At 38.1% G+C, this 24,648-nt stretch overlaps 1 protein-coding gene across 7 annotated transcripts in view; it reads left to right on the top strand.

Annotated features, from left to right (window-relative positions):
• The window catches only part of EEFSEC (eukaryotic elongation factor, selenocysteine-tRNA specific), a 126,354-nt gene that overhangs the window by 18,218 nt on the left and 83,488 nt on the right, over positions 1-24,648 (top strand). For 6 of the 7 annotated variants that reach the window (XM_068201934.1, XM_068201936.1, XM_068201929.1 and 3 more), the window contains exons 2-4: positions 19,361-19,568; positions 21,841-21,937; positions 23,510-23,674. In XM_068201934.1, the coding sequence (XP_068058035.1) occupies positions 19,381-19,568; positions 21,841-21,937; positions 23,510-23,674 (450 nt within the window). In that variant the 5' untranslated portion in view covers positions 19,361-19,380. Of the gene's footprint in view, positions 1-6,160; positions 6,288-19,360; positions 19,569-21,840; positions 21,938-23,509; positions 23,675-24,648 lie in introns of those variants that run through there. The other variant, XM_068201935.1, reaches the window with a different exon arrangement.

The raw sequence follows: 24,648 nt of genomic DNA, 5'->3' as shown, positions 1-24,648 counted from the left end.
ACCAGTCATTAGACAATTTCATTTTATGTACCTACATACCTTTTTTCCTCTTTATATGCTTTATTTCAATCTTATATTTTTATGAAATGTCAAGATAATTTTTTCCTCAAAAGCAAATTAACTATGACATTTTAAACATAACTAATAAAAATAATTTATTGGAAGTACTGTAAGGAAATCCTCTAACAAAATTGAATTTAAGTCTGCAGTAAATTGTCAGTAAGAATATGCTTAATAAAGTTCCATTGTATTTCTCTTCTGTTATTATTATACGCTTGTTCAACAGCAGTTGTCTCCATCGTTTGATGCGAGGGCCGAAGTGGTTAGATAACAAGTATATTTACTTAAATTCTTTTGAAATTAAATTCTCATTCTGAGTTTTCCATCCCTTGTTCTGTAATTCTAGTTCTTGCTGTCAGGAAGTTCAATTTAGAAACCATTGTGCTCTCTGAGTCTACAAGATATGAATGGGAAAGGAGACCTAACAAAATGTGAAAAGCAATAATTAAAAATATAAAAAAGGCTCATACAAGGCTAGGGCATCCAAGAAGGGGTTTTGTGAAAGAGTGAAGTATGTCATCTTTAAATATTCTTTGTACACTTGATATACTTTTGTTCCTGTTTTGTATTCATGCTTAGGAATTTCTTCTCTTAGTCACAGAGCTTAGATTAGCAGGGGCAGATGACTTGACTGCACTTCTGGGTGCTTCTTTTCCAGAACCCCATCCTAGCTAGAGAGTGATGGCTCAGTGCCTGCTCTTGCTGCTCTTTGAATTTTTGATGGGACTGGTGTTCTTTTGCAATGTGCAGTTGAATGCAAATCTACTGTTACATCTTTGGAGTAGCAGCATTAGTGCCTTGCACTCCATGTTATTTTCTTGTTTATCCAAGATTCTTGTTTGTTCCTTATTTCGAGTGAATAATTTGAACAGTGCCAGCATTCCTGAGAACTGGTCACATGAGCGTGGCAGAGCAATGTGTATTCTGAGCAGATTTTTGTTTTCAGTAGGCTTTCTTCCCACTTCCCTGGGGATGCTGTCAGCCTTTGTTTTAACTTGAAAATTTAAATTTTGAATTGTGAGGAAAAAAAGTGGCTTGCAATGATTAAATGAAACAGGAGGGTGAGTGTGGGATGCAAAACTGTGAGACCCACTGTACTTAGCTTATGATGGTCTTACTTTGTCACAACTTGTTGAAGGTTTTGAGCTTGAGTGATGTTTTGCTTAATCCACAGGTGTTACTGCTCGCAAAGTCAGCTTACAGAAACTGCTACTACTGCTTGTAAAATGCTTGTTGCTTTGTGTCAACATTTGTATTTTATTCAGTTGTTTGCTCGTGCTAGAGAACATGCTGGAAGGACTTGCTCTGAATTATACTGAAGTATCTATGATTAGATAATAATGTTCTGGTTTACAGTGTTTGAGCTGTCTTAGGAAATTTCTGTGTAGGGTTGCGTTGAACAACTTTGCTTTTGGAAATTCTTCAAAGTACATAATTGAAAATCCTTTTCCTATATTTATGAGGGCTTTTAGAGATAAAGGGCCTGTTTTTGTATGTTGATGGTTTCTGTATGTTCTCCTCACAAAGATCTATGCTATTCTAAGTATAAAACTTAATAAAATAACAGGGTTGTGTCAGAGATTAAAATACTTATTTTAGGGAGCAAGGTGTCTAAAATTAGTCCATGAGCTTTGCAAACCTAGGGCCTTGTTTATCTGTGAGGTGCCATGCATATTTGTATTTTTGTTCAAGTACCAATTCAGTGCCCTTTTAGAACACCTTCAGGGTGTTCTAAATCCATGAAGCCTTGTGAGAATGAACTCAGCAAGGCAGTCTGCAGGATTAACGTCCAAACCAGTATGAAGTCAGGCCAGGTCTGTGTTTTGCTCCTTGGCTGTAAAAGTTCATTCACATGAATATCTAATGTTAAATAATAAACTATATAATTCAAAACATTTACAGTATTGATTTTTAAACCAATATTCCACCAGTGAAATTTGGAATATCGTTATGGCACTCACTCTGTTGTAAAATTTTTTTAAAGAAGTCATCTGGCTATAAATCATGATAACTTAGATTTTTCATCTTGCCTCCTCTTAATCCTATGGACAACATTTACTCAGGCATTGCTACTGTCTCTTATCTCGATGTGGTTATAGATCATTAAATTCCAGCCCCTCTTAGCACAGTGTAAATTCTAGTCTTGACAAGTATTGTGCCTAGTTTTATTTAGTAATTAAACTTTACACGGCTTTCTTCCCTTACGGTGAGCTTCACCTTTTCTATTTAGTGGACTTTTATTAATTATATGGAGATTGTAATAATGTGAAACACAAATGGCATACACCCTATAATTTCTGGAGTGCTTTGTGGTGTTGGCAGTTTAGATAGCATATCCACATGATATAGTTTGTTTTTTTCTGAGGTACTGGGATGTGAAATTTACATGGCTGTTGACCCCTTGGGACTGCTCTGAAATGAGGTGTGTATCTTGTGCAATCCTAGTCAGCAAAAATTTAAATAAAAATAAGTACACTGTCAGAAGCACTTGTGCTGGCCTGGCAGGAGGTGTGAAATAGTACCCTGTGCTTGGTAATGGCCTTCTTGGAGAAGGGTTTCTAGCAAAATGTGATGTCACTTAGTGGAATAACAAATTATGCAAAATATGCTTGGAATAATAAATTATGCTTGCTATTGTCATGATTAGGTAGTGAATTGTTGGGCAGGGCCTGATGTTTGCCATGGGCTGAAGGCCAGACAGCTAAACACAAAATAAAGCTTTCATGAAATTTGATTGGTGAATCCAATTTATGTTTTAAGACAAACACAGCCTTTGTGTACAAACCTGGAAAACTCTGTTAAAGTGAACTGAGAATAAACTAATCGATCTCTACTTTGACTGTGGTTTTCAAGTGATACATTTGTGGTGATTTTTGCATATAAAAACTTCCCTTGGTAGTTCAGTATAAAGTCTTAAAACTTTAGCCAGAACAATTTAATGGCAGCATTAACTCTTCAGCTCCCCTTCCACTGAAATTTGCAAGTTAGGTGCTTTGCTAATATTTAGCATGGTGGCAAGTCAGGGTAACTGACTGCTGCCTAGAATGTGTCCAGAAACATTTGTTTTCCAAGGTATTGCTTGTTTAGTTTGGCTCTAATTATCTGTGCACACTGCAGAGAATGAAAGTATTTTGTTTCACAGAACTGGTATCCGTAATGTGTTTGGGACTGATTTGTTTGAGATTTCTTTCTGCAAGCTGCACTGCTATAGCTGTGTAGTAATGTGTGTGCTTGAAACAAAGCTTGACATAAAAACTGAGATTGTTTGCAGGGTGTCTTTTTTGAGAACAACCTACTTTTTTGACATGCATCTTATTTTTCATCCTTGATCCAGCTACTGTTCTGGTAAATATTATAATTCTTGTTGGTGTTTGGAGATGGTGAAGGCTTGGAGAGTGGTAGTGTTACAGAAATCTCAGAGAATTTTTTATCATGACATTGAATTAATTTCCCAGTTTGCACGTGTGTGGAGTTGTATGTTGAAGTACAAGAAATACCCTAATTGTTCTCTCTTTGTATTTCCATTTTCTTATGTTCTGTGGCTGGAATACTAACTTGACAGTTTTCTGCATTACTGTTCCAGAAATCCAGAAGCTTGCATCAAAGTTGGGGTTCACCGTGCTCCAATGTACAGAAGACTCTTGAGGCAAAATGTGACATAGTCCTGGTAACTTGAGGTAGCTGCTGTCTTCCAGCTTCCCACTAGGTCTTAGTAACTCTTCTGCCCATTCTACATTGCTTAAGAGAAGCAGAGCTGTAGCTGGAAGAAAAGAAAAATCACTTGGAGGACACACAGTAGTTGAGTATGAAAGGGATATATGTAAGAAATTTTAACTGATACAGGCATGTTTATTGCTGCTAGTTTTAGGGGTGTTCTTCTTTGTTCCTTGTTATCCCCCTCCATTTGGTTCTCAGTTGTGGTGAGATTTGCCCTTGCTTGATTGACGAATTTTCAAACTCTCTCCGTAGCATTCTGTTGATGCAGGCGATGACTTGGCTTTGCAGCCTTGGTGTCACTTAGTAGCTGTGCACCACGTTTGGTTGTTTTGGGCAGGCTCTCCTGACTCCTGGTCAGAGCTGGGGCTCTCTTTGAGAGGAGCTTCTTGACCCTTTGTACTTTGCATAGTATCCGCCTCGCAGGCGGACTCTGGAGCCGTTGTGTGGAATGCGTGTCTAATGCGTTCCACTCGGACCTCAGTTCCATTCCATAATGTTAGCTTTAATTGGCTGGTTTTAAACTTTCATGTACAACTTGGTTGTACACGGTAAATTACCACCCTCTTCGCCTTTTCCTAAGAGCACGAAAGTAGAATCCAGACTCTGCTTTCCGTGCTGCCTTTTGGTATTGTCCTTGAGCTCTTTTAGGGACAGTACTGGTGGGTAGTGTTTCTGTCAGAGGACAGACTTTTTTCTATGTTTTTTTTTTTTTTTTTTTTTTTTTTTTTTTACCTCTAATCTTCCAAAGGCTGTACCTTTTAAACATTGTGTTGTATTTTTGAACTGAATTCTGCATTTGAAAGTTTAAAAAGAATTAATGCTTTTTGCCCAAAGAAATATCTCCAGTTTAATAACTGTTGCCTAACTCTTAGTGTGGCTAGATAGCCAGTGTGTCCTCCAAGTGATTTTTATTTTCTTTTAAATATTCCTATATTTTAATTTTAGTTACTTTGTTTGAGTGCATGAGGACATCAGGGCAACATCAATGATATAACCAAAGCTGGTCTTTACTATGTAAGAATGCCTTTGTAGGTGCTTCTGAAGTGTCAGAATGTGTAGTGTAGGCAGAATGAGAGTCTGCTACTAGACAGGTTTCATTTAGGCTTAAATAGATCGGTGCATCACCAGAGCTACTTTTGAAAAAGATGGGTAGTTGAGTTAACGTGAGGAAAAAAATGGGCAGTGCTGCATACAAAACAAATTTTGCAGTTCAAACTCAAAACAGTGATGAGTCTCTTGTTTGTACTTGGTATGAATGAGGTAAAACAAAGCCTGTCTTTATTCTCCACATCAGGCTTATGAGCTCATGTTTCGGCTTTTCCTTTCCCCTCCCTTTCTGACATGGGCTCTTGTCTTTTTTTCCTTGCTGAACAGACAGTAACTCTCCACAATATTTTTAATCTCAACAAGATGTCCAGTGGCTGATGATGCAAAAGTGTTGCATCAACAAAGAGGGGATGATAGCTGGAGCATTCCAGGTCTGACATTTTTGGCTGAGGACCTGTGTATTGTGGTCACTGATTCCTCCCGGCACAGCATGCTCGCTTGGGGCAGGAGACTACTTTTCATTGACTCCTGTTGTGTGGCTCCCTGCTTCTTATTTTAGGCTTCCCCAAGAAGTTATGACTGGGAGTTTCATGGTTTTAGATGAAAGAGCCTGTTGTCTTACTGAATTATCTCCTTTCTGTCTATATTTAAAGTAAAGTTGGCAGGTAAAAAAAAAATGCAGTAAAACAAAAGCTCTCTTATGGTAATACCTGAGACTAGATTAGAATAAAATGAAAGAAGGATTTAATATTATTTTATTTACATGTGTTTGTTGGGGCTGCTTGCTTACCTGTAGTCATTGGCACCCAGCTCTGTAACTGATCTCATTGCACTGATGGGTACCTAGGCCCTGGTGGGATCTAACCCACAAAAATTTTTCTACTGAAATAGATCATGAGAAGTATTAGATGATTTGGAATAGAAAAATTAATATTACGGAATTTCAAAATAATACATTTATAATTATGGCTATTGAGTAGCCATATAGTATGCAAGTGCTTGTACTCCTAAATATTTGAGAGAAAAATTACTTTAAATTGTACAAGAAACACTTTCAAATTTTTAATGCTCTAGTGCAGTATTTTAAGGTAATAGCATTTTTACTGACTGAAGTAAACCCAACTCATGAAACTTTTCATTCACTAAAAATATAGCTGATGCTTTTAAAAAGTAAGGACTTAAGAACTTCTTCATGACAGCTAAAGTTCTTGAAACCATATAAAAATCTGCTTGTACCATAATTCAGCCTTGCAGCACTGGTTTTATTGTGTGAAGAACCTATCAGAAACTGATTTATAAGCTTGTTATTCCCTAGACATGCCTGTTTGTTATGTACGACTGTTCTTGTTCCTAGTCTGTGTTCCTTCACAGCATAAAACCTTCAGCCATCTCTGCAGCCGTGTCTTACACTGTTTCCATCAGGTAATACTTCCAGCCATGAAGTTATCCCCAATTTAATAAAGGTAAGGTGGGATAATTTGTTGACTGCTACCTAAAAGCGTCATTAACCATTGCAAGAGGGTGAATTAGGGTGTGGGTTTGGTGACTTTTTTCTTTTTTTTTTTTTTTCTTTTTTTTTTTTTTTTTTTTTTTTTTTTTTTGCAAATCTTATTTTTGATGCAAAGGCAGTTCTGTCGCCAGCCAGTCCAGCATGCAGAGACTCTCCCCCCCGCCATAAAACAATGAGCACATTCAGGCACAACTAGTGTTTTCAGTTATTAAAAAACGGAGCCGTCTGTCTCTGCCTGTGACTTTAATCTTTAAGCCTTTATTCCCTGTACCCCACCCCCTCTTTCTTTCCCCAACCTTTTGTTTGTGAAGTACAGAGCTACAGGATATGTGGGCCTGGAGTTTCTGAATGTATTGTACATTCCCCTGGCAATTACAGATGTTTATAACCCTGACTGATGTTATTTCAGTATTGTGGAGGGTGAACAGAAAATTAAAGAATGCATTTTTCATTGCCGCTAGCAATCTTTAATTTTTTTTTGAGGACAGGAGAGAAGGAAAAAAAAAGCAAAATGTAAACTGTTAATTTTTTTTAAATCTTGTTTCACAATCTCAGATGAAGCACATCTGAGAGCTGTGCAGGAATAGCTTCCCATACTCTGCCATAACTCTTTTGTTAGGACAGTGTGTTGCATGCAATGTTGTAAAAACTAATAGGACTGGATTTTAATACAAAAGAAGCTTCTTAATGCAGGGTGCAAGACTTTTTCTTACTTTATTTCAAAGACAAGCTAGCTTAGGGCTTGTAACAACTTAAGGGCAGAATCACATACTTTTTTTTTTTCAGCTTTGTGTGGGACACTGTTTTATTTTGTAGAAAAATGATTTAGAATCTGATGAGTTGGGAGTTTTACTTTTGGACTGGGTGACAGAATTGTTTAAGAAAACTTATTTTTGTTAGTCTTGTCGAAATATGCTCTTGCTCTTTACAAGGTTTTAAATCAATTTCTTACTGGTGGTGGTTGAGCTATCTAAAGCTGCAGGTGCACTGTAAGATTAGTGTCCTTGAATTGACAGAGGGGTGGAAAGAAGAGAATCCTGTAGCAAATCTCTGTGATCAAGGTGATAATTGGTGTGTTTCTTGGGGACTCCAATGCATTCCATGATTTTCAGAGTTGTTGGCCTAAAACATTGAATATAAGTAGAGAAAAGTTAATTGGAGTCAAGAATTTCAAGATGGTTCAGCAGTATCTCTCAGGTACAACTTTCATATCTGTACCTGTTTTCAACTGCATGCAAACTGCTGTTTATAGGTTTTTGGAAGTTTGGAGTTGCATATCTAAATGTATATTCAGGTCTGTCTACCTGTGTGATGGTCCTTATCTCCAGTGACTGCTGCATGGAACTTTTCTTTAGACTGATCTTTCAAAGATATGGCAGAAGAGTGAGCAAGAGTTTACAGTGAGATATCCTTTGGCTAGGCAGGACTTGAAGTTAACACAAAAGTTGGCAAAAAAGTGTCCTTGTCATCGAATTTTAAACTGATAAAAATATGCTTAAAGAAATTCTAACATGTTCTAAGATGTTTATAATTCAGTAATTCTCCAAAGCATCCCAAGGGAGGCAATAGATGCACTGTAGTAACAGTTCCCCAGTCCTCTGGGAAGGAAAAAACCAACTATTTGGTCATTAAGCATAGCACATTCTTTTCATCCTGAGATAATCAAGTACTAAAGCTGTGTGTTGCTTGTGTAAGGATTTCTGAGATGTGCTGGTTCTCTTTGTGTTACAACATGGGGGCATGGGTGTGATCGAATCCTAGATATGCTAATGGAAAGCTACCATCTTGTACAAATGTTAACTTGACAAGTTGAAGAGCTGAGTGTGAAGTAGTACTGACAGAGAACAGAATGTATAGAAATTTCTTAGTTACTGTTCATGAGTCTGGTTTTGCCCCCTCTGAGTCCAATACTGGGCTTGTATGCAATAGAAGATTCAAATATGGGCAGAAATACGAACACATTGCTTGGGAAATACTTCAGTTGGTCTGCTCTTGGAAATCAGAGTGTTAAATTGTCTGGAAAGCTAATGCAGGAGTTCACATACTGAAAGAGCTCACTGCTTTGAGGGAAAATGTGTGCACTGGTGGCTGTTTATGTGCTTCTCTTCCTGAAACAGTCTTGGAAAAAAGATCAAGTTATTCTAGTAATCTTTGTACTGCTTTTCTCTTTCCAGTATAAAGCTGGTTTTGCATGACTTATCATTCACAGTGAAAGGCATACTGGTGTAGGTTGCTGTCAGCTCTGGCCTGAGCATCCTGTAGTATCGGGGAGGTAGCAAGAATTTCCATGGCTGTAGGTACCACAGAGGCGTTCACTCAATATTTATCTCCACACTCCAGTTAGTGGAGTAACCTCAGGTGAAACATTCTTGAAGCTGGGGCTAGTCTGTTTCTGTGTGGTGTGAACTGAGTCATTAGAGATGGAGCAGAGGACTCCAGATGTGTGGAAGTCAGTCAGAACTGGAGATGGGCTCATGTCCTCATTGGTGCAGGTTCAGCCTTTGCAGGTCTTCCAGATGTTTGATTCTTTTTATACTGCTAAGCTACTGTTTTCTCTTTCAGGTCTTGGAAATAGCTTCAAAGATGGTCTTTGTAATCTTTGAAAGACGCAAAGGACAGAATGGTCATACTTGTAGTTATATTTTTGTAACATACTTAACATTATCACATGCAAATATAGTTCCTTTTTTTCTTGAAACTTGGCAGGAGATCTTGTAGAGAGCAAATGTAAAGCTGATGTGGGTCAGGACTATAAAAAGGGTATTTTTTTCTTCTTGCTCCTCTGACCTGTTTGCTTTTCACTATTTGCAGTAAAGACTTTATGGACCATCAGGGACAATTTATGGTCACTATGTAAGGCCCAAGTGTAATGTTACCTTACATTTAACTCTTCAGAGCTGTGCAAAAGCACACGTGGCCTTGATACCAAAACAAAATACCTCTGAGTAACAAGTCTGAAACTTGAACTAATCACTCATTAGGCACTAGGAAAGCTTACTAGAACGCTGAGCACACAATATCATCTGAGGAGGTCAAAGCAGGGGTTTACAAGTATCCGTTTTCCATTTTTTTTTACTTTGCACTTTTTTTCCTGAAGCATGAAGATAAAGTGTTGGTTTCTTACACAACTTACTGTCACATTGTTTGAGAAATCTTATTTTATGAACTAAACAACTCCAGGCAAAAGGAACAGGGCACTTCATTGCCAATCTCTAAGTTTGGGTTTGATATGAATTGGTGGAATTACAGATGCCATTTCTGTATGACATTTGGGAACTTAGAAATATTGAAATAGCCTGAAATGTTTTATAGCTTGAATTCCAAAATATGAAACTGAACTTTTTTCTGCTAGGTGTAGTATAGGCAGGTAGTGCAAAAACCAGACAAACAAATTCCCACCAAACACCCCTGGACAAATCAGGTTTATTACTTGGATAGTAATAACCCAATTGGTTTCTCCTGTGCTTTCTTTTGCTTTTAAGTCTATGAAATAATAGTTTTTCTTACTATATGCCACAGATTGTACTCCATGGCTGATGAGCTGTATAATGACATTTAGTCTAAAATGCTAAAACTGTAGTTTTGTGCAGTATCCTAAATATTTAAATTCTCAGCTTTTACTGGTGACGGTATTTGCATGTACATATGTATGAATGACACTTTAAAAAGTTAATGTTTGCTAACTAATTCACAATTTGTGCACTTTTGACTTCAAGCCAAGAAACAAATTAATGCAGCTGAAATACCATGGTATTGAGTAATTCTGTAAATGCTACCTTTTTTTTTGTAGCCGTCATCTGTGTCTACTCAGAATGATTGTTGCTCTTCCGAGATATGTAGGCTTTTTTAAACTGTACCATAGTTTATGTTTTCAGCATTAAATTAAGTAGAGGTCTGTTTTGTACTCTGTCCAGTTTGTGCCCTGTCAATATAGAAATTCAGATCTAGTAATAGGGTAATATTAAAGTAAAGGACCTTCGTACATATGGAAGAAGGATGACGTCTTCTCTCATATGGTGCTTTGCCTCCATTTTTACACATGCCATGTATTACATGGCATTTCATGTTACAAGGCAGGGATTGTTTGCTTTGCTCTCCCCTCATTGTCTATAGGATTTCCATTTGGGGTGATTTTCTGGTTTTTGAGAAATATTTATTTAAAGAACAGGAGTTTAAATGCCAGACTGTAGTAGTCACTCATCTGGTTTGCTACATTTTCTTTGGAAATAGTAGAAATTATTGTTTTTGAGGGACAAACAAAGTCAGTGATGGAATAAAATATCCCTTTCTTTAAGTTTCATCTTAAAAGTTCTTTCAGAGGATAAAATCACAAATGTTTTATTAAAAAATTAAACTTCATCTAGCTGGATGTAGCTTTAAAATCTTAATGGTGTAAATATCAAAGCTGTATTTTGAATTACTTAAAGACAAATGGTATTTAGCAGCACTGAATTTGAAATGTTGTGCTGCTTAAAATTATATGATTGTGTTCTTTTATTAGAGGTGTCTTATTTCCCTTCTTTCACTCAACTTCATTTGCTTTTGTCACTGTGTGCTGTTAACATGGACTTTTCTTTGTGAAACTGCATTTGTCTTGTTTCCTTTTTTGAAGCTACTTTATCTTTAAGATTCCTTTTCCAGAAAGTGACCAGATCAAAATGCAGTATTTTATTTCAATATTATATTGCATATAGGCAAAGTCTAATACTTTACTTTTCTGTGCTGCTTCTAAACTTAAAACAGTTTTGCATTGAACAGCATATAATGACTGTATCTTCTCACCATTTTCTGAAGTAATTGCACTAATTTTGTATATATACACATGCACTGTAGTTTCTTTCCATTCTTCCTAACAACATGTGGACTGTTTATTCAGCTTTAAGTTTCTCTGTAGTTCCTCAAGCCGCTGTTCAGTGAACCCCTTGGCCTGCAGCAGCACCTTGTCCCTAGGAACAGGAGGTTTGCTGTGCTCTTTCCCTTTTCACCTTTGCAGCTCTTGGCTGTTGGGTCCTGCTGCCTCGCTTGTGCCAGCTCTGGCTCTCCCTGGAGCGCTGCAGGAGCGGGGTCACCACGCCAGTGTCAGGGAGAGCTCTCTGTGGTGGCTGGGTTGAGCTGACTAGTCTGAGCTTCAACTTTGTCTTTCGTCAGACCCCCCATAAACTGTGGCAGGCCTAAATAAGCACAGTGTTGGGGAAAGGTAACTGGGAGCAGGAACTTCCCAACTCACGGAGCTGCAGGCTCTGTGACCAGGTGCCAGAGCCTTTTCACTGCTGTGCTCCACTGACAGCTGCTTCTATTTCACTCCTGTGTGCAGGCAGTGATGTAGATCAGCACAATAATAAAGTGAAGTGTGTGACTGCCCTGGCTCGAAACCACGTGGGTAAAATTGCCTTTTTCCCTTGCGTGTTTTGTCTTTACAATGGAAGTGAAGGATGTTAGTCATGGCCTTTCCTTTGCTGTGGAAGGATGTGTCCTTAGCAGTGGCCATTACTTGGGCTGCTCTAGCTTATGCTCAGGCTGGGAGGAGGTGAGGTGTAGTGAGGTTCTGTTTGTGCTGTGGAGAGGGGAGGACAAGTATAGGAAATTAATTCGTTAGCTGAATTAAAAAGGCTCATAGCAATCTCTCTTTAGTAGTGAGTTTCTATTTGGAAGTCTTTGGAGGAAGGTTTCTCTGTAATTTAACATATTTTTTTACAAAACTACGTGTAATTTTAATGTGTGTTTAACCAGTGAAATTAGTCAGATTGCAATAAGGGCATCCTGTATTTGCCTTGATTAAGAGTAGTCTCTCTTCCATAAGTGGTGGAAACTACCAAAGTATGCAGACGTTTCTCAAGCTTGTCCTCTGAAGAGGCTGAAGGCAACATGGGCCTCCTTACATTCTGTAAATCCTTGCGAAGGATCTCCCGATAATCTTTCTTCCTGTGTTGTTCTGTGTTTTTCAGAGTGTTTTCACTTTAAGGTTTGTTTGTGATTTTTTTTTCTCAATAACTCATCCATTTCATATAAACTTAATCCTGTGTACAATATTACAATGGCTAGACCAACATGTAAAAATTATTGGAAGATACTCCTCAGTCTTTCTTAGCATGACCTTCATAGAGGCTTTATCAGCTTTGTTTGTGCTACTTCAGCATGGCTGATCAAGCTTATTGACATACTCTAATCATTACAGGCCTTTGAAGAGCACAGATTTGTTTCTGACATGTAGTTAGAACTTACTCAAACAAGACAGATGCTTGGATGACTTGACAAAGGAGATGGTAGAGGCATTATCCTTTATCCTCTTTAGAACAATATGGCACACTGTTACTTCTGCCAGATGAAGTATAAAGTATATTCAAGGGGATAAAAGAGCCCTTTTATTTCTTGTAAGAAGTTATCACCTACTACTTGTAGTTGAGTTGAACTCACATTTACAAATAAAGAACTGTAATAGATGTGCTATTTGAGATACAAGAAATGGACTTCTTCCAATTATGCCCTTATGGCCACACTGCTTTCCCTTCCTAGCTCTCAGTTACAGACCAAGCATAGTGGCTGGTTTTCATCTGAAGAGAATTCATGCAATGACGTAATGCTTCTAATTTTAAGCTTTACTGTGCACTCAGAAATGTTGTGGGTTGCCAGTGTGATGCTTTCTGTGTGATGTTACAAATGCTTTGGAGTTTGAAGCTGCACAGCTCCCTGTTTGTGCTCTGAGCTACTGATGGCCTGCTTTGGAAATGATGGTGGGATGCTTGAGCTCCGTGAGTTCCTTTTCAAAGTGTTTCCTTACAGAAGCTGTATCAGTTTTGACCCACAATTTGCATTGCTTTACAAAAGGTTTCTTCATGTGTAATTCACGTTCCCCAGTTGAGTGCATGCCTCTCCCTGCATCACACCTCCTATTTCTGTTTGAATTTTGGGGGATTCCATATCCTGTATCTTCTTTATTCATCGCAGTGCCTCCCCTAAGGTAACTAGCAAAATCCTGTGTGACTTGTAACATCTCCCAGGGTGCAACTTTATATGGAAACAGGGAATAATTTAGTTGTTTCTGAATAAAGTTTCTTAACAAAAAAAAAAGTGGGGGGAGGGGGCTGTGAAAGGGGAAGTTGGATACTCTCTGCATGATATAGACAATATTTCCTGAGACAGGAGATACTAACCTCAAAGAATTTAAAATAAAACGTTGATTTAATTTTTTTCTTTTTTTTTGGAAGTGGAATAGCGGAGGTAAAAATGGTAGAATAGTTGGTCTTTTTATCCTGTGTGCAGATGAAATTGATTAAACCTTAAAAACTCGCCTCAGTCCACCCGGTTTATTAATTGAAGAATTTCCTCTTCCCCAGAATGGGAAGTGCACATTAAAACAGAGCTTTGCCCTTGAGTAGCAATGATACTTGAGAACGGTACATTTTCTACAATCCTATTTTCTCTTCTACACTAGAGGAAATCCTAACATGGTAAAAAGCATATTTAAAAAAAAAAAAAAGTATGTTTAAGGAAGTCCTCTTTCATTTCCTTGTAGAGCATGAAATCAAATTATAGTCTATAGCCCACAATTATTTTATTTTTACATTTCAAATTCCATTTTCTGCTTCCTTTTGCTGCCTGTGAACAAAAGTTGTACTGTTTGTGCAAAGTCAGCTAAAAAGATTATCACAAACAGGACAGGACACAGTAGCTTAAAGAAGCCACCACTCAGAATCTGTGCCTATGTTCCATGTTTGTGTGACATGCAAAATGTCCCCTTTGTTCACACAGGGACCTGATCGCCTCTCCTTCCCTCCACTCACCAGGTTTTACCTTTTGAAGCCAAGTCAGCTTTTTACTGAGGTATTACTGGGAATATAATGCAATACTTTAGTTATGCTTGCTGAAATAATACAACTTAAAATGCTCACGTATTCTTGATCTACATTTGGTAAAGACAAACTAATTGAGATTCTGCTTATTTATTGAAAATGCCTTTGGAGTGAGCTTTTCAGTAAGGAATCGGTAGCTAATTTAGTGCTTGGAGATTATAACTGGATGGTTCTGAAAGTGGGCTCAGTGCATGTATAATAAAATAGTAAAACATTTTTGGAACTGATAAATTAATACATGAGGCTGAAGGGTTTAGTTTTTTGTAATTTTTTTCAAAATTGGTGTTAATATTATGTTTTGCTGTAGGGATAGAGCTCAGGTATAAAATGCATGCAACAGGCTGCACAAATGGAAGGTGTTTTGAGTTCATGTACGTGCAGAACCACAACAGCCTCTGTGGTTGAGATTGAAGGTTTGCTACTTAAGATGGAATGTGCTGTTCCAGAATAAAACACGGAAATTATAGTGCTTTACTGTTTTCTAAAATGCATCTGATATCTTGGCTACTCCCATGGTGTTTCTCTGTGAACATGGGTATAAGAGCTGGTTTTTACTAATTGTGGGTGACACTAAGCACGTTTATGAGGAGTGAATTTGGTGGAGGGGATGAAGGTCTGCAGCCTTGTTGCCTAGAACTCTGGGCAGGCTTTTTTTCCTATTTCAGCAAAGGTTTAAAGATACATTAAACTAAATAATGCAAATATAGAGAATGCAGTGAATTTTCTCCAAAAGACTAAAAGTTCATCAATACACATACTTTTAAAATGCATACTATTCTTTTTCAGTGTACTCAGGCAGCAGCTGGTGAACTCTTTCAGGATCCAAGAGTGAGAGCTAGCTAGGAGTGATGTTGCAAGTGCACTTTAGGGAAGCTTGAGTTGCTGCCTTCTGCTCTTTGGAAACACGTCATAATCTCTGACATCTGTGATTCAACTAATCTCCCGAGTAAAGAGTAATAAATTACTTCCTTGATGACTTTATATAATCAGATACTCTTCAAAATTCAGGCGCTAGCATGGGTTGTGTGTTCAAAGCAGTAACTGGACCTTTTCTTTATCTTGTCTGTGAAGATATTTTTCTTATTTTCTGAGTTTTGTGTTCCCTGTCACTTTTGTGATACAAATGAGTGCTGCTGCCTCCAGGTTTAGCTGGCACTTGCCATCTTTGTGATGCTGTGCTGCTGGTCTTGTGTTTTTCCTGTATCTGGCTGTCATCCAGAATCTCTCAGTTCATGTTTTATCTTTCTTGTTTGCTTTTCTTCACTCAGACTATCTACTTTATTTTTGCTGTGGTTTAGCTGCTTATCTTTGAAGTATAATTCCCATCTTTCTCCACCTCCTTGTGTTTTCTGATGACAACTTGTTTATTTCATTTGCTTTTTACAGGGCTTCATCTGAGCTGTGTGTCATCACAGAAAGGGTACTCCAATAATTGATCTTTCACATTCAAGCAAAGTGAGAAGTCACACGTCAGGATTTATGTTTTCACTGTTATTGAACATGTCTTTCATAGATGAAGTGGCAAATAAAAGGTTACACCCCTGTTTTCTCTGTAGAAAAAATAATTTGAGTATCTTAGTTTAACTTTTTTTATTGATTCTATGTGATCTGCTTCAGTGCAGATAAAATGTTTTTGATTGCTGTGCTTCCTTGTATGCAGACCTGTCCTTTGTGTGTCTCTCTGCTTTGTTCAAATAATTTCAAGCCTTTTTCTTGCTCTGAAGGTTTGAGGAATGTTCAAATAGTCCATAATCTCTTCCCTATTACTATTCTTAACTGTGTATGACCATATTCTGTCTCCTTTTTTGAGACGTTCAGTTCTCTGTTCTTTCTGTTCCGTTTTGCGCAAGACCCCATGGCTGACATTTTGTTGTCTAATAGTGCAGGTGTGAGTAATATTTTCACCTTTTTTTTTATTCTTGTTGCTGATTTTGAGTGTCCACAGAGTATATCTGCAATCTTATGTCCCAATTGAAAAATCTTTCCAAGTGAGGTTGTATTAATGAGAATACTGATATAGTCCATCCTTGCTTCACTGTTCCTTGTTAAATCTTACTCTGCTGCAGAAAATTATTCAGAAGTATTGTTCAGTTTGTTGACTGAACTCTGATACGATAGTGAGCTGATTGTTTACTAGAGGTTATTTAGGCAGCAAATTTGAAGTTAAACATATTCTAAGTCTGCTATTAACCATTTATATGTTATGAGGAGAAAATGTATTGAATGAGGAGAGATGGGAGAGGTTTATAGTTTAATCATCTTGCCAACTTTCCTAATTTGAAATGTGACATTGGTGAATGCTTGGGCACTTCTCTAGATGTTTTTGTTTCAGTATTTAATGAACTTTTTGTATGGCTGATGGGCAATGAAAGAAATGTGTTCTAGAATAAACGAAAATGTAAAACTATGTAGGAGAAGATGGGGGATTGAGAAGAAGGTGAAATGTCAAAGATGGTTTATTAAACAGCTCAAAAAGGAAAGTTGAGAAACTAAGTTTTAGCATTATTTTTTGGCCTTGTTACTCAAGGGTCCTGTAAACCTGAGCACTCCTGCCTTGATATGCACGAATAGACACATGACACATACAAACCATTACAAAACATCCTCCTGTCTCGGTGAGAACGCAGTTCAAGTATTTCTGTCAGTGCTGTTGCGTTTCTTGCCTTGGCTCCACAACTCCTGTGAAGGGCAGCAGCTTCCCACCCTGCTTGTGTGCCAGCTCTGCCTGCCATGCCTCCTGTCCCATCTTGTGCCATCTCTTAGGAGCTGTGGCCATCAGTACACTGAGAGGAGGCACAGTAATTGTGCTGGCAGTGTTTGTGAACATGTGTGTGCTGCTGCTTTCCTTGACTTGGAAGTATTTTTTGTCTGGATTGTCATGGTATGTCTTCTGGTGTTTCTGGAGTTTCTCCATGGAATCTATAGTTACTTCTCTTTGTGTATCTTCTATGAAGATGAGGCAATGCCCCAAGGCAGACATTCTTGACCTTCTAGCAACTGGGTTGATGATCTTTATGGCTCTTTTAAAGTGCTGCTAACAGATTCCTAAATACAGCAATTGCAAGCATTTGTTGCATAACAATTTAATGTGAAGCAATTGATTTCGAGTTTCAAGGTAAAGTGACTCCTTTAACTGAAACTACATATTCGGTGCAGATTTTGTGTTCTTTTGGAGGTAAAGATACCACACTGTATGTAATGCATCTTATCAGCTGCCCTTTTCAAGGTCAGGTTTGGATCTGGTGGCTTTGGCTTAATTCTGGAGCATGAGGATCACTGTGCTTTAGTAGTCACAGTAATGTTTGGTAAGGCTCAAGCTGCAGCATTGTTGTGTTACCAGAATGTCCTTTTTATAGTATTAGTAAAGAATTGGACTTGGTGGCTTAGTTTCTACTATTTATTCCCATTCCTTTTGAGGATGTCAACTGTGTAGAGCAGTGTAACACTAAATATGTATATTAGGTTTAAAACAGCCCTGGTGTATGCATTCACAAAAATGGATCCATTCTGGTAAGTGCTTTGTCCCACTCAAACTATTTTCATGCCATTTGTTTCCCTTGGTTTCTGACCTTTAAGTCTGCACTTGGGTGGTGTATGAAGTCTGAGCCTTTTGTACAGACTTGATGATGTTTGTGTTGAAATTTAAGCAAGGTCTAAATCAATACAATTCCTGAAACAATAAAAATGCAAACAGCTTTTGAAGATATAAAGCCCGTATTTGCTTTGTCAGGTAGAGATATTTGAAATGATTGAAAATTCTGCAGGAGCACTGGAAATATCATAATTATCCGACTAGTGCTCTGAAGGGCTTAACATTCATTATTACAAGATGAAAGGTCTGGTAGGTTGAAATAGTCATTTGTAGCCATAATTTTTTTTTGTAGTTCCCACCCACTCATTCACCCATGCACTTCAACCTCGGAATGGTTTCCTATCCTGAGTTCGTGGGAACTGGGAACAAGGGGGGCTGTTGTCATAGCCATTGTAAAAGCCTTAAAAGCAAAAAAAGGCAAGGGAAAGGCTGGACAGCATGGAGGAACAAGGAACAGTTGTATTGATTTCTTGTTCTTCTGATCTTAAGGCCAATATTAAAAGTACTTAAGTTAGAGAACTGGAAATTTGCATGATTTCTAGCTTTTGTCATCTTTCAAAATGTACTCTTTTTGGCATATGACTTTCTGGTACTTCAGCTTTAATTTTTTTCTTACTTTATGTTTAAAATTTCTCAATACTCGAGTCTGTTACACTTTTCTGTTTTGGTATTCAGAGCATTTCAGTTACCTCAAATGAAACAAGAAAATTCTGAATGTAATTAGTGGAAGGCTCAATGTTCATCAAAAGCTTCCTTGAAAGCTAATTTAAATCCATGAAATTCAGGTTGCTTCAATCAAAAGATTAAGGGTTCATGGCAGCAATACTTTGAAAAATAAAAATAATCCATAAGTGTGATAGGTAATGTCAGCCTAAAATTTAGGAACCTTTCCACGAAGAGATCTAGGAATCAGATCTGTGTTCTTGTGTTTGAAATTACTTGTTCAAGTTATTTGGATCTGAATTGGGAGTGAATGGCAATACGCTGCAGCTTTTAAATTGCCTCTTTCTAGCATTGAGGGATGCAAGAGTTTCTTTAGACTTGGGATAAACCTATCTCTGGTGGTGATCACAGTTTTCACTTTTATGAAATTTTGGGCTTGGAAAGAAAAATGGTGGGAAGCAGGTAGGGACTGAGGCTTGTGGATGCTTTTGTGGGGTACCTGGTTGGCTCTTGTTGGGGTTGCTCTGAGTGTGCAGCTTCCTGCAGTGTTGCTTTGTGTTTCTTTGGCTGTATTTGATTCTTGCTTGGCTGCTTAGATTATAATTTTTAATTGAGGCAAATGTCATGCCTGTGTTGCTACAAGCTTAATTTTCTTAGTATTTTTTAATGCAGTGATAACAGCCTTAGACTTGAATTATCACATTCTTCCCTGGTTCTTATGACTCAGTGATAGCCTTTAATAGCTTAAATTCCCAAGGTCTTAATTTCAAAAGAGCTGTAGAATTCAGTGCTTACTTTGACTTGTATTTTGTCTTTCTGGGCATTTGTACATATGTTGACAATTTAAAATGGAAATTATTTGAGAAAATGATCCTTAATCTTTTTATGCTGTGGCAATACTGACTGTGAGTTCTCCTCCAGGTGCCCAGATTATCGATTTAATGATGCTTGTGATAGATGTGACAAAAGGGATGCAGACACAGTCAGCAGAGTGCTTGGTAATTGGGCAAATTGCCTGCCAGAAGATGGTGGTAGTCCTGAACAAAATAGATCTCCTTCCAGAGGGGAAGAGACAGAGTGCCATTGAGAAGATGACTAAGAAAATGCAGAAGACCTTGGAAAATACCAAGTAAGTGAACAGTAATACTAACAGGTAACTTGTCACGAAATTTGTTTTGGCAGAAATGCCAACATTTCTCTTCCAATGTGCTTCTAAACATACTGGCACATCTAGCAAAAAATGATGAGAAGGGAGTGAAAAGATTCACAGAAACTCAGATGCAGTTCCAAATTCACATCTGCAAGTATCACATGTAGAGAAATATTTTCCGGTAATTAAGCTTTTTGATTTAAAGAGCTGCTTGGCTTTTGGATAGGATAATACAAAGCCAGAATATCCAGGTGAAGAACTGTTGGATGTGGTTACAGCACATCTTTGCTTTGCTCTGGGATATAAGGGGATATAACCATTTGGTCACATTTTGAGTTGAAGAATTTAAGGAATAGGATTCAGAGTACAGAGGAGAAAGAATCAAAATTCAGTTTTGGCATGTGCAGTCTGTGCTTGATGGTGCTTTGAAAGCACTGCTGATCTGGGTGTGATTGCAACGTGCTTGTCCTGTTGTATCTCGGGCATGTGGAGTTTCTCAAAAGCCTTTTTCCCACTTGACTTTGAATCTCCAAATGTATTCCTAAACTATTCTTATTAGCAGGATATATGCTGATAGCATTTGACAGTTGCCTCTAATGGCAATTATGGGGTTTTGTTTTTCTTTCAGATAGTTTACTTGTTGAAATATTTTCGCATACATAGATGTGCATGTGGAATTACACAGCAGTCAGCAAAACTGAAGACTGTTGCTGTTGTAGAGTAGATGTTGCCACTAATGCTGGGAAAATTATTGTAATGTTGTCAGGAAATTGTATGGAAGGCAAAAAAAAGGCAGAGGAAGGTAACTTGTATATTTGAGTAGTTTGATACTTGTGAATTTACCTAATCAAAACTGTTTTCTGTGATTGGATACCAAAACTAAAAGCAAACTGTCTCTATGAATGGAATTTCTATTTTTTAAAAATTCTTTTGCACATCAGCTTCTCCCTTTGCCCAGCAGGATCTAAATTCTGCTGAGAGAAATTTGGTTTGATGGAGGAAGAATTTCAGTAAGGTTGGATCATGTTTAGAAGTGCCTCCAAATGCGCTATATACAATTACTCCAGTTTGTTCTGGTCTATGGGAAGAGGAGTAAAGCATTTGGTTACACATAAATTTCTGTGTATTGCAATACGGTGCTCTGAAATACTTGTATGAAAATAAATTTCCAAAAGTTTTATGGTTAATCACAGGAATTTTCAGTGCATGTTTTTATTACCCTTTGTCCTTAGATGCCTCAGGCTTATGGCGTGTAAACAAAGAAAATACCTCATGTGCCTGATTACAGCTGGGTCACTGAGTGAGATCCCTTTATAGAACTTAACATTTCTTATTTAGCAAAGCACCATCTCCTCCCTCCAGTTTGCTCCCTTTTGTGAGAAAATCAGTAGGGGGGGGGGGGTGGGTGTCAAGAGGATGGCCAAAATAATTGATTTTGGTCTGAATCTGTTACATAAGAATTGAGTACCTATGAGAACCAGTCACTTTTTGGTGTAATTACTGATTACTATTCTGTTACTTTAATATATATTATATATGGTTAATTCTAATTTTTGAAGAAAGGAAATAAAAAACACTAGATTGCATTTTTGGAAGCAAAAGTTAAGTCTGCTGACTGAATTGTAAAAAAAGAAAAAAAAGAAAATCTGCTGTAAGTTAAGGACTTGAAGAATAAAACTGATTGTAGGATAAAAGGTAAACTGAGGTCAGCTGGCTGTACTGCTCCTCTCTGAACTTTTGTATGTTTGAGATTTGTGTGTTTTGCAGACTTTGATTTCAGTAGATTTAGATCTTTCTGTTGTCTAGAGATCTTGCAGACTCAGGTAGGCATCATGAGGCATCTTGCTTTTGGCTCCCATTTTGAAGGTTATGACTTTACAGTTAGAATTTTTATTGTTTCATGACACTTAAAAATGTGCTAGTCTCCAGGTAAAGTGACTTTGGATGCACACCACTGCATTAAGCCTGGGTATCAACAGAGGTTTACTTCTGAAATAAACTGAATCTTGCATTTGACTTTCACAGTATTGAATCAGTAGCTAATGTGCAACAGAACTGAAGCTTTCATAGTGTAGTCCAGTAGTGCTGATCTGCTGGTAATTCAGGAAGGAATTGTCTGTCACAATGGGAGAAGAGCAGATGAGTTGGCATTTTAGGGAGTTTCCTAGCCTTCAGATGAGTCTGGAAGTTCTTTATATTGACATGTGTAGGAGATCTGTGGTCTGATGGTGAAAGTCTTTCTCTCTTTCAGGTTCTCTGGGTGTCCTATTGTTGCTGTTGCAGCAAAGCCTGGTGGACCAGAAGCCCCAGAATCTGAGAATCCACAGGGTATTTCTGAACTAATTGAGGTACTCACTGAAGAACATAATAACATGAAAGCATCCATTCTCAGATGTTCAAAACCCTTAGTTATATGGCATTATGTTTATACTGTGAAGGGAAGGACACCTGAGTTAACTGAGAGCAGTTTGTAGCTTGCAATAGACTTGTCATCCTTTCTGTCATTAGCTTAGGGAGAGGAACTTCTTTGCTCTGGAGGAATGCCACTGTACTTAAGACAGCAGAAAAGAGTCCCAAAAAAAAAGGCATCATTCTTTGAAGACTTGTCAAATTCTGATTTGGATGCTGCCAGCTTTAAACTATTTGTAAATTGCTGAAGTTAAGGTGCAGCATCAGACATCAAAAATCTAGGGATGCCTAGCCCTGGGCAGCCAGGCTTGTAAGAAGGCAGGATATTCCACAAGGCTGCTGAGCATTGAATGCTGCATCACCTCCCAGGCTCCTGTGAGTCAGGATGGGCATGGGGATGGGATGTAGTGTGGCCTTAGACTAGGCTTAGCTAGGACCAGTCTGCCCCCAGCAGTTTCTAGAGATCAGATATGCAAGTGCTTACTTCTGCCTTTATCTGGTTCCTGTTAGATTTACTGGGATGTTCTCCAGGGTTAAAACCTTTGAAGGATACTCTCATTGCAGCTGTTTTGTCAACTGAAACCTAATATTAGATGAGCTGGCAAATGCTGTGGGAGCCCTGCCATTGAACTTGGAGCTATTATCCCTTCTGCCCTTCCTAAGAAACTCTCCATTGTTCTGCCATTACCACCTGGGCTTGGGCTGCAGTTTTTGACCTTACAAACAGATGTTAAAGGCAATACCAAGTGTATATACAGGTGATAGAGAGAGATAGCAAAAGTGATTTGAGACGGGAGTGAACCAGTTCCTTTGAAGCTGTTGAGTACATGACTTCCTTTCTATAATTAAAATCTTTTGTCTAATCACATATTTTAAGGAATGTAGTATTTGTCAACAAAAGAAAACCACTAAACTCAGAATTTCTCTAGAAAATGGCACTTATGTAGTTTTTCTTAATGGATTGATCCTTTGAAAAGCACTGATGAAAATTTGAAGGGGAAGTTGAATTTGAAAACTTAACCCAGTATTACAGTTCTTCTGGGAGGGAGTCAGAGATGGGCTTTATGGGGCACTAGTATTGGTACATAAATTCATTTTCACAAAATCCAAAAAAGCTGAAGTAGCAAAACACTCTAAAATTGTACTTTTGAGAGAGGGAGGAAAGACAGGGAGATGACACATGTACAGTTTTTTTTCTCTTTGCTTTGCTGCAGAGTTTATATTGAATTTGGCAGCAACTTTATTGCCATTGAGGTTGTGCTAACCAAGCTAAATGTGCAGCACCAAATCTTTCTAAGGCAGAAAATCGAACTGTTCCTGCTGCTAAGTGTGCAGCTCCCCCATGGCACACACAGTTAATTTGACATTGGTGAGTTCTAAGCTCATTGGGAGATACCCGAAATCAGTAAAATTGCAGGCTTGTTCAATCAATCATCTGCTTGCCTGCCTTCTGCTGTGTTGCTGTCATGACTTTTCACCCAGGCATGGTGTTGCTTTTATCTTTTTTTCAGGTCTTGAAGTCTCAGGCTTACCTGCCATCAAGAGACCCCTCAGGACACTTCCTTATGGCAGTTGACCACTGTTTCTCTATCAAGGGTCAAGGCACAGTGATGACAGGGACTATTCTTTCTGGCTCTGTTAGCCTTGGTGACAATGTGGAGATTCCTGCCCTGAAGGTGAGTCTCTCATTTTCATTCCTCGTGGTTTTCCTGATAGACAGAGACACTCAACAAAGAAGAGAGTGTTCTCATCCAGTCTGAAATTACTCAATTATTTTAAATTTTTATTTTTGTACTCAATTATAACTCAGTTTATAACAGTAAGAGGCATAGTGATTTTTAAATAAGGCAGTCAGTAAAGTTACCTGCTCAATAATTTTGTTGGCTGAAGAGAAGACTGATATAGATTAGCATGTTAGGCTTTCAAATTCAGAGAAGCAAAGTGTGCATGTTTCCAAGATAGGATGCACCCAAGGAGTGAACAAGGTTTGAGGAAGGTTACTTTCATTTGAGATATGCTGCAGTGAGAAGGTTTGCAAAATAATCCATGTAAGTAGGCTTCCAGAAATGTCTGAAAGCAAAGGAAATGACAAGAGGGTGTTGAAATGCTTGATGCACATTCTCTTTGTTTGCTGAAGCTTTAATTTGTGTCAGCATGTTCTGAGAGAACTGCTGGGATGCAGTAGGTGGCTTGCTGCTATTGGGCTCTTCAGAGAGCCTGTAGAAAGTCAAAGAGACCTTCCAATGGCCTTTGAACTGCTCAACTGTTGTTACCATTGAATTTCCTTAAAATATATTCATCCTTTAAAAGAAAACAAAGTGACTTTATGCTTGGAACATGTGAAATCTATTTCACAGGTGCTGATTATCACTGCTTTGATTTCTCCCTTAGTATTATTAATTGCCCAAAATGAATTAAGATGTGAAGAGTATTTTGCAGCTGCTACTTAAAAGTGGACCAAGCTGATTACATTCTGTGAGCAGGCAAGTTCTGGCCTAACAAGCCTGGATGGGACTCTTTTGGTGCTGTCAGTATTATCTTCAAGTCATTTTACTATAAGGATTTTACTATTTCATTGAGTGAATATGCTGTTTTCTCATTTTTCACTGTACTGTTTGGATAAGTGAAGGACTACATGAGGCATTCTGAT

The sequence above is a fragment of the Anomalospiza imberbis genome, chromosome 11 (assembly GCF_031753505.1).
Source record: "Anomalospiza imberbis isolate Cuckoo-Finch-1a 21T00152 chromosome 11, ASM3175350v1, whole genome shotgun sequence".
Classification (NCBI taxonomy): domain Eukaryota; kingdom Metazoa; phylum Chordata; class Aves; order Passeriformes; family Viduidae; genus Anomalospiza; species Anomalospiza imberbis.
The sequence above is the reverse complement of the archived record's forward strand: the minus strand, read 5'-3'. Positions and strand labels throughout refer to the sequence as shown.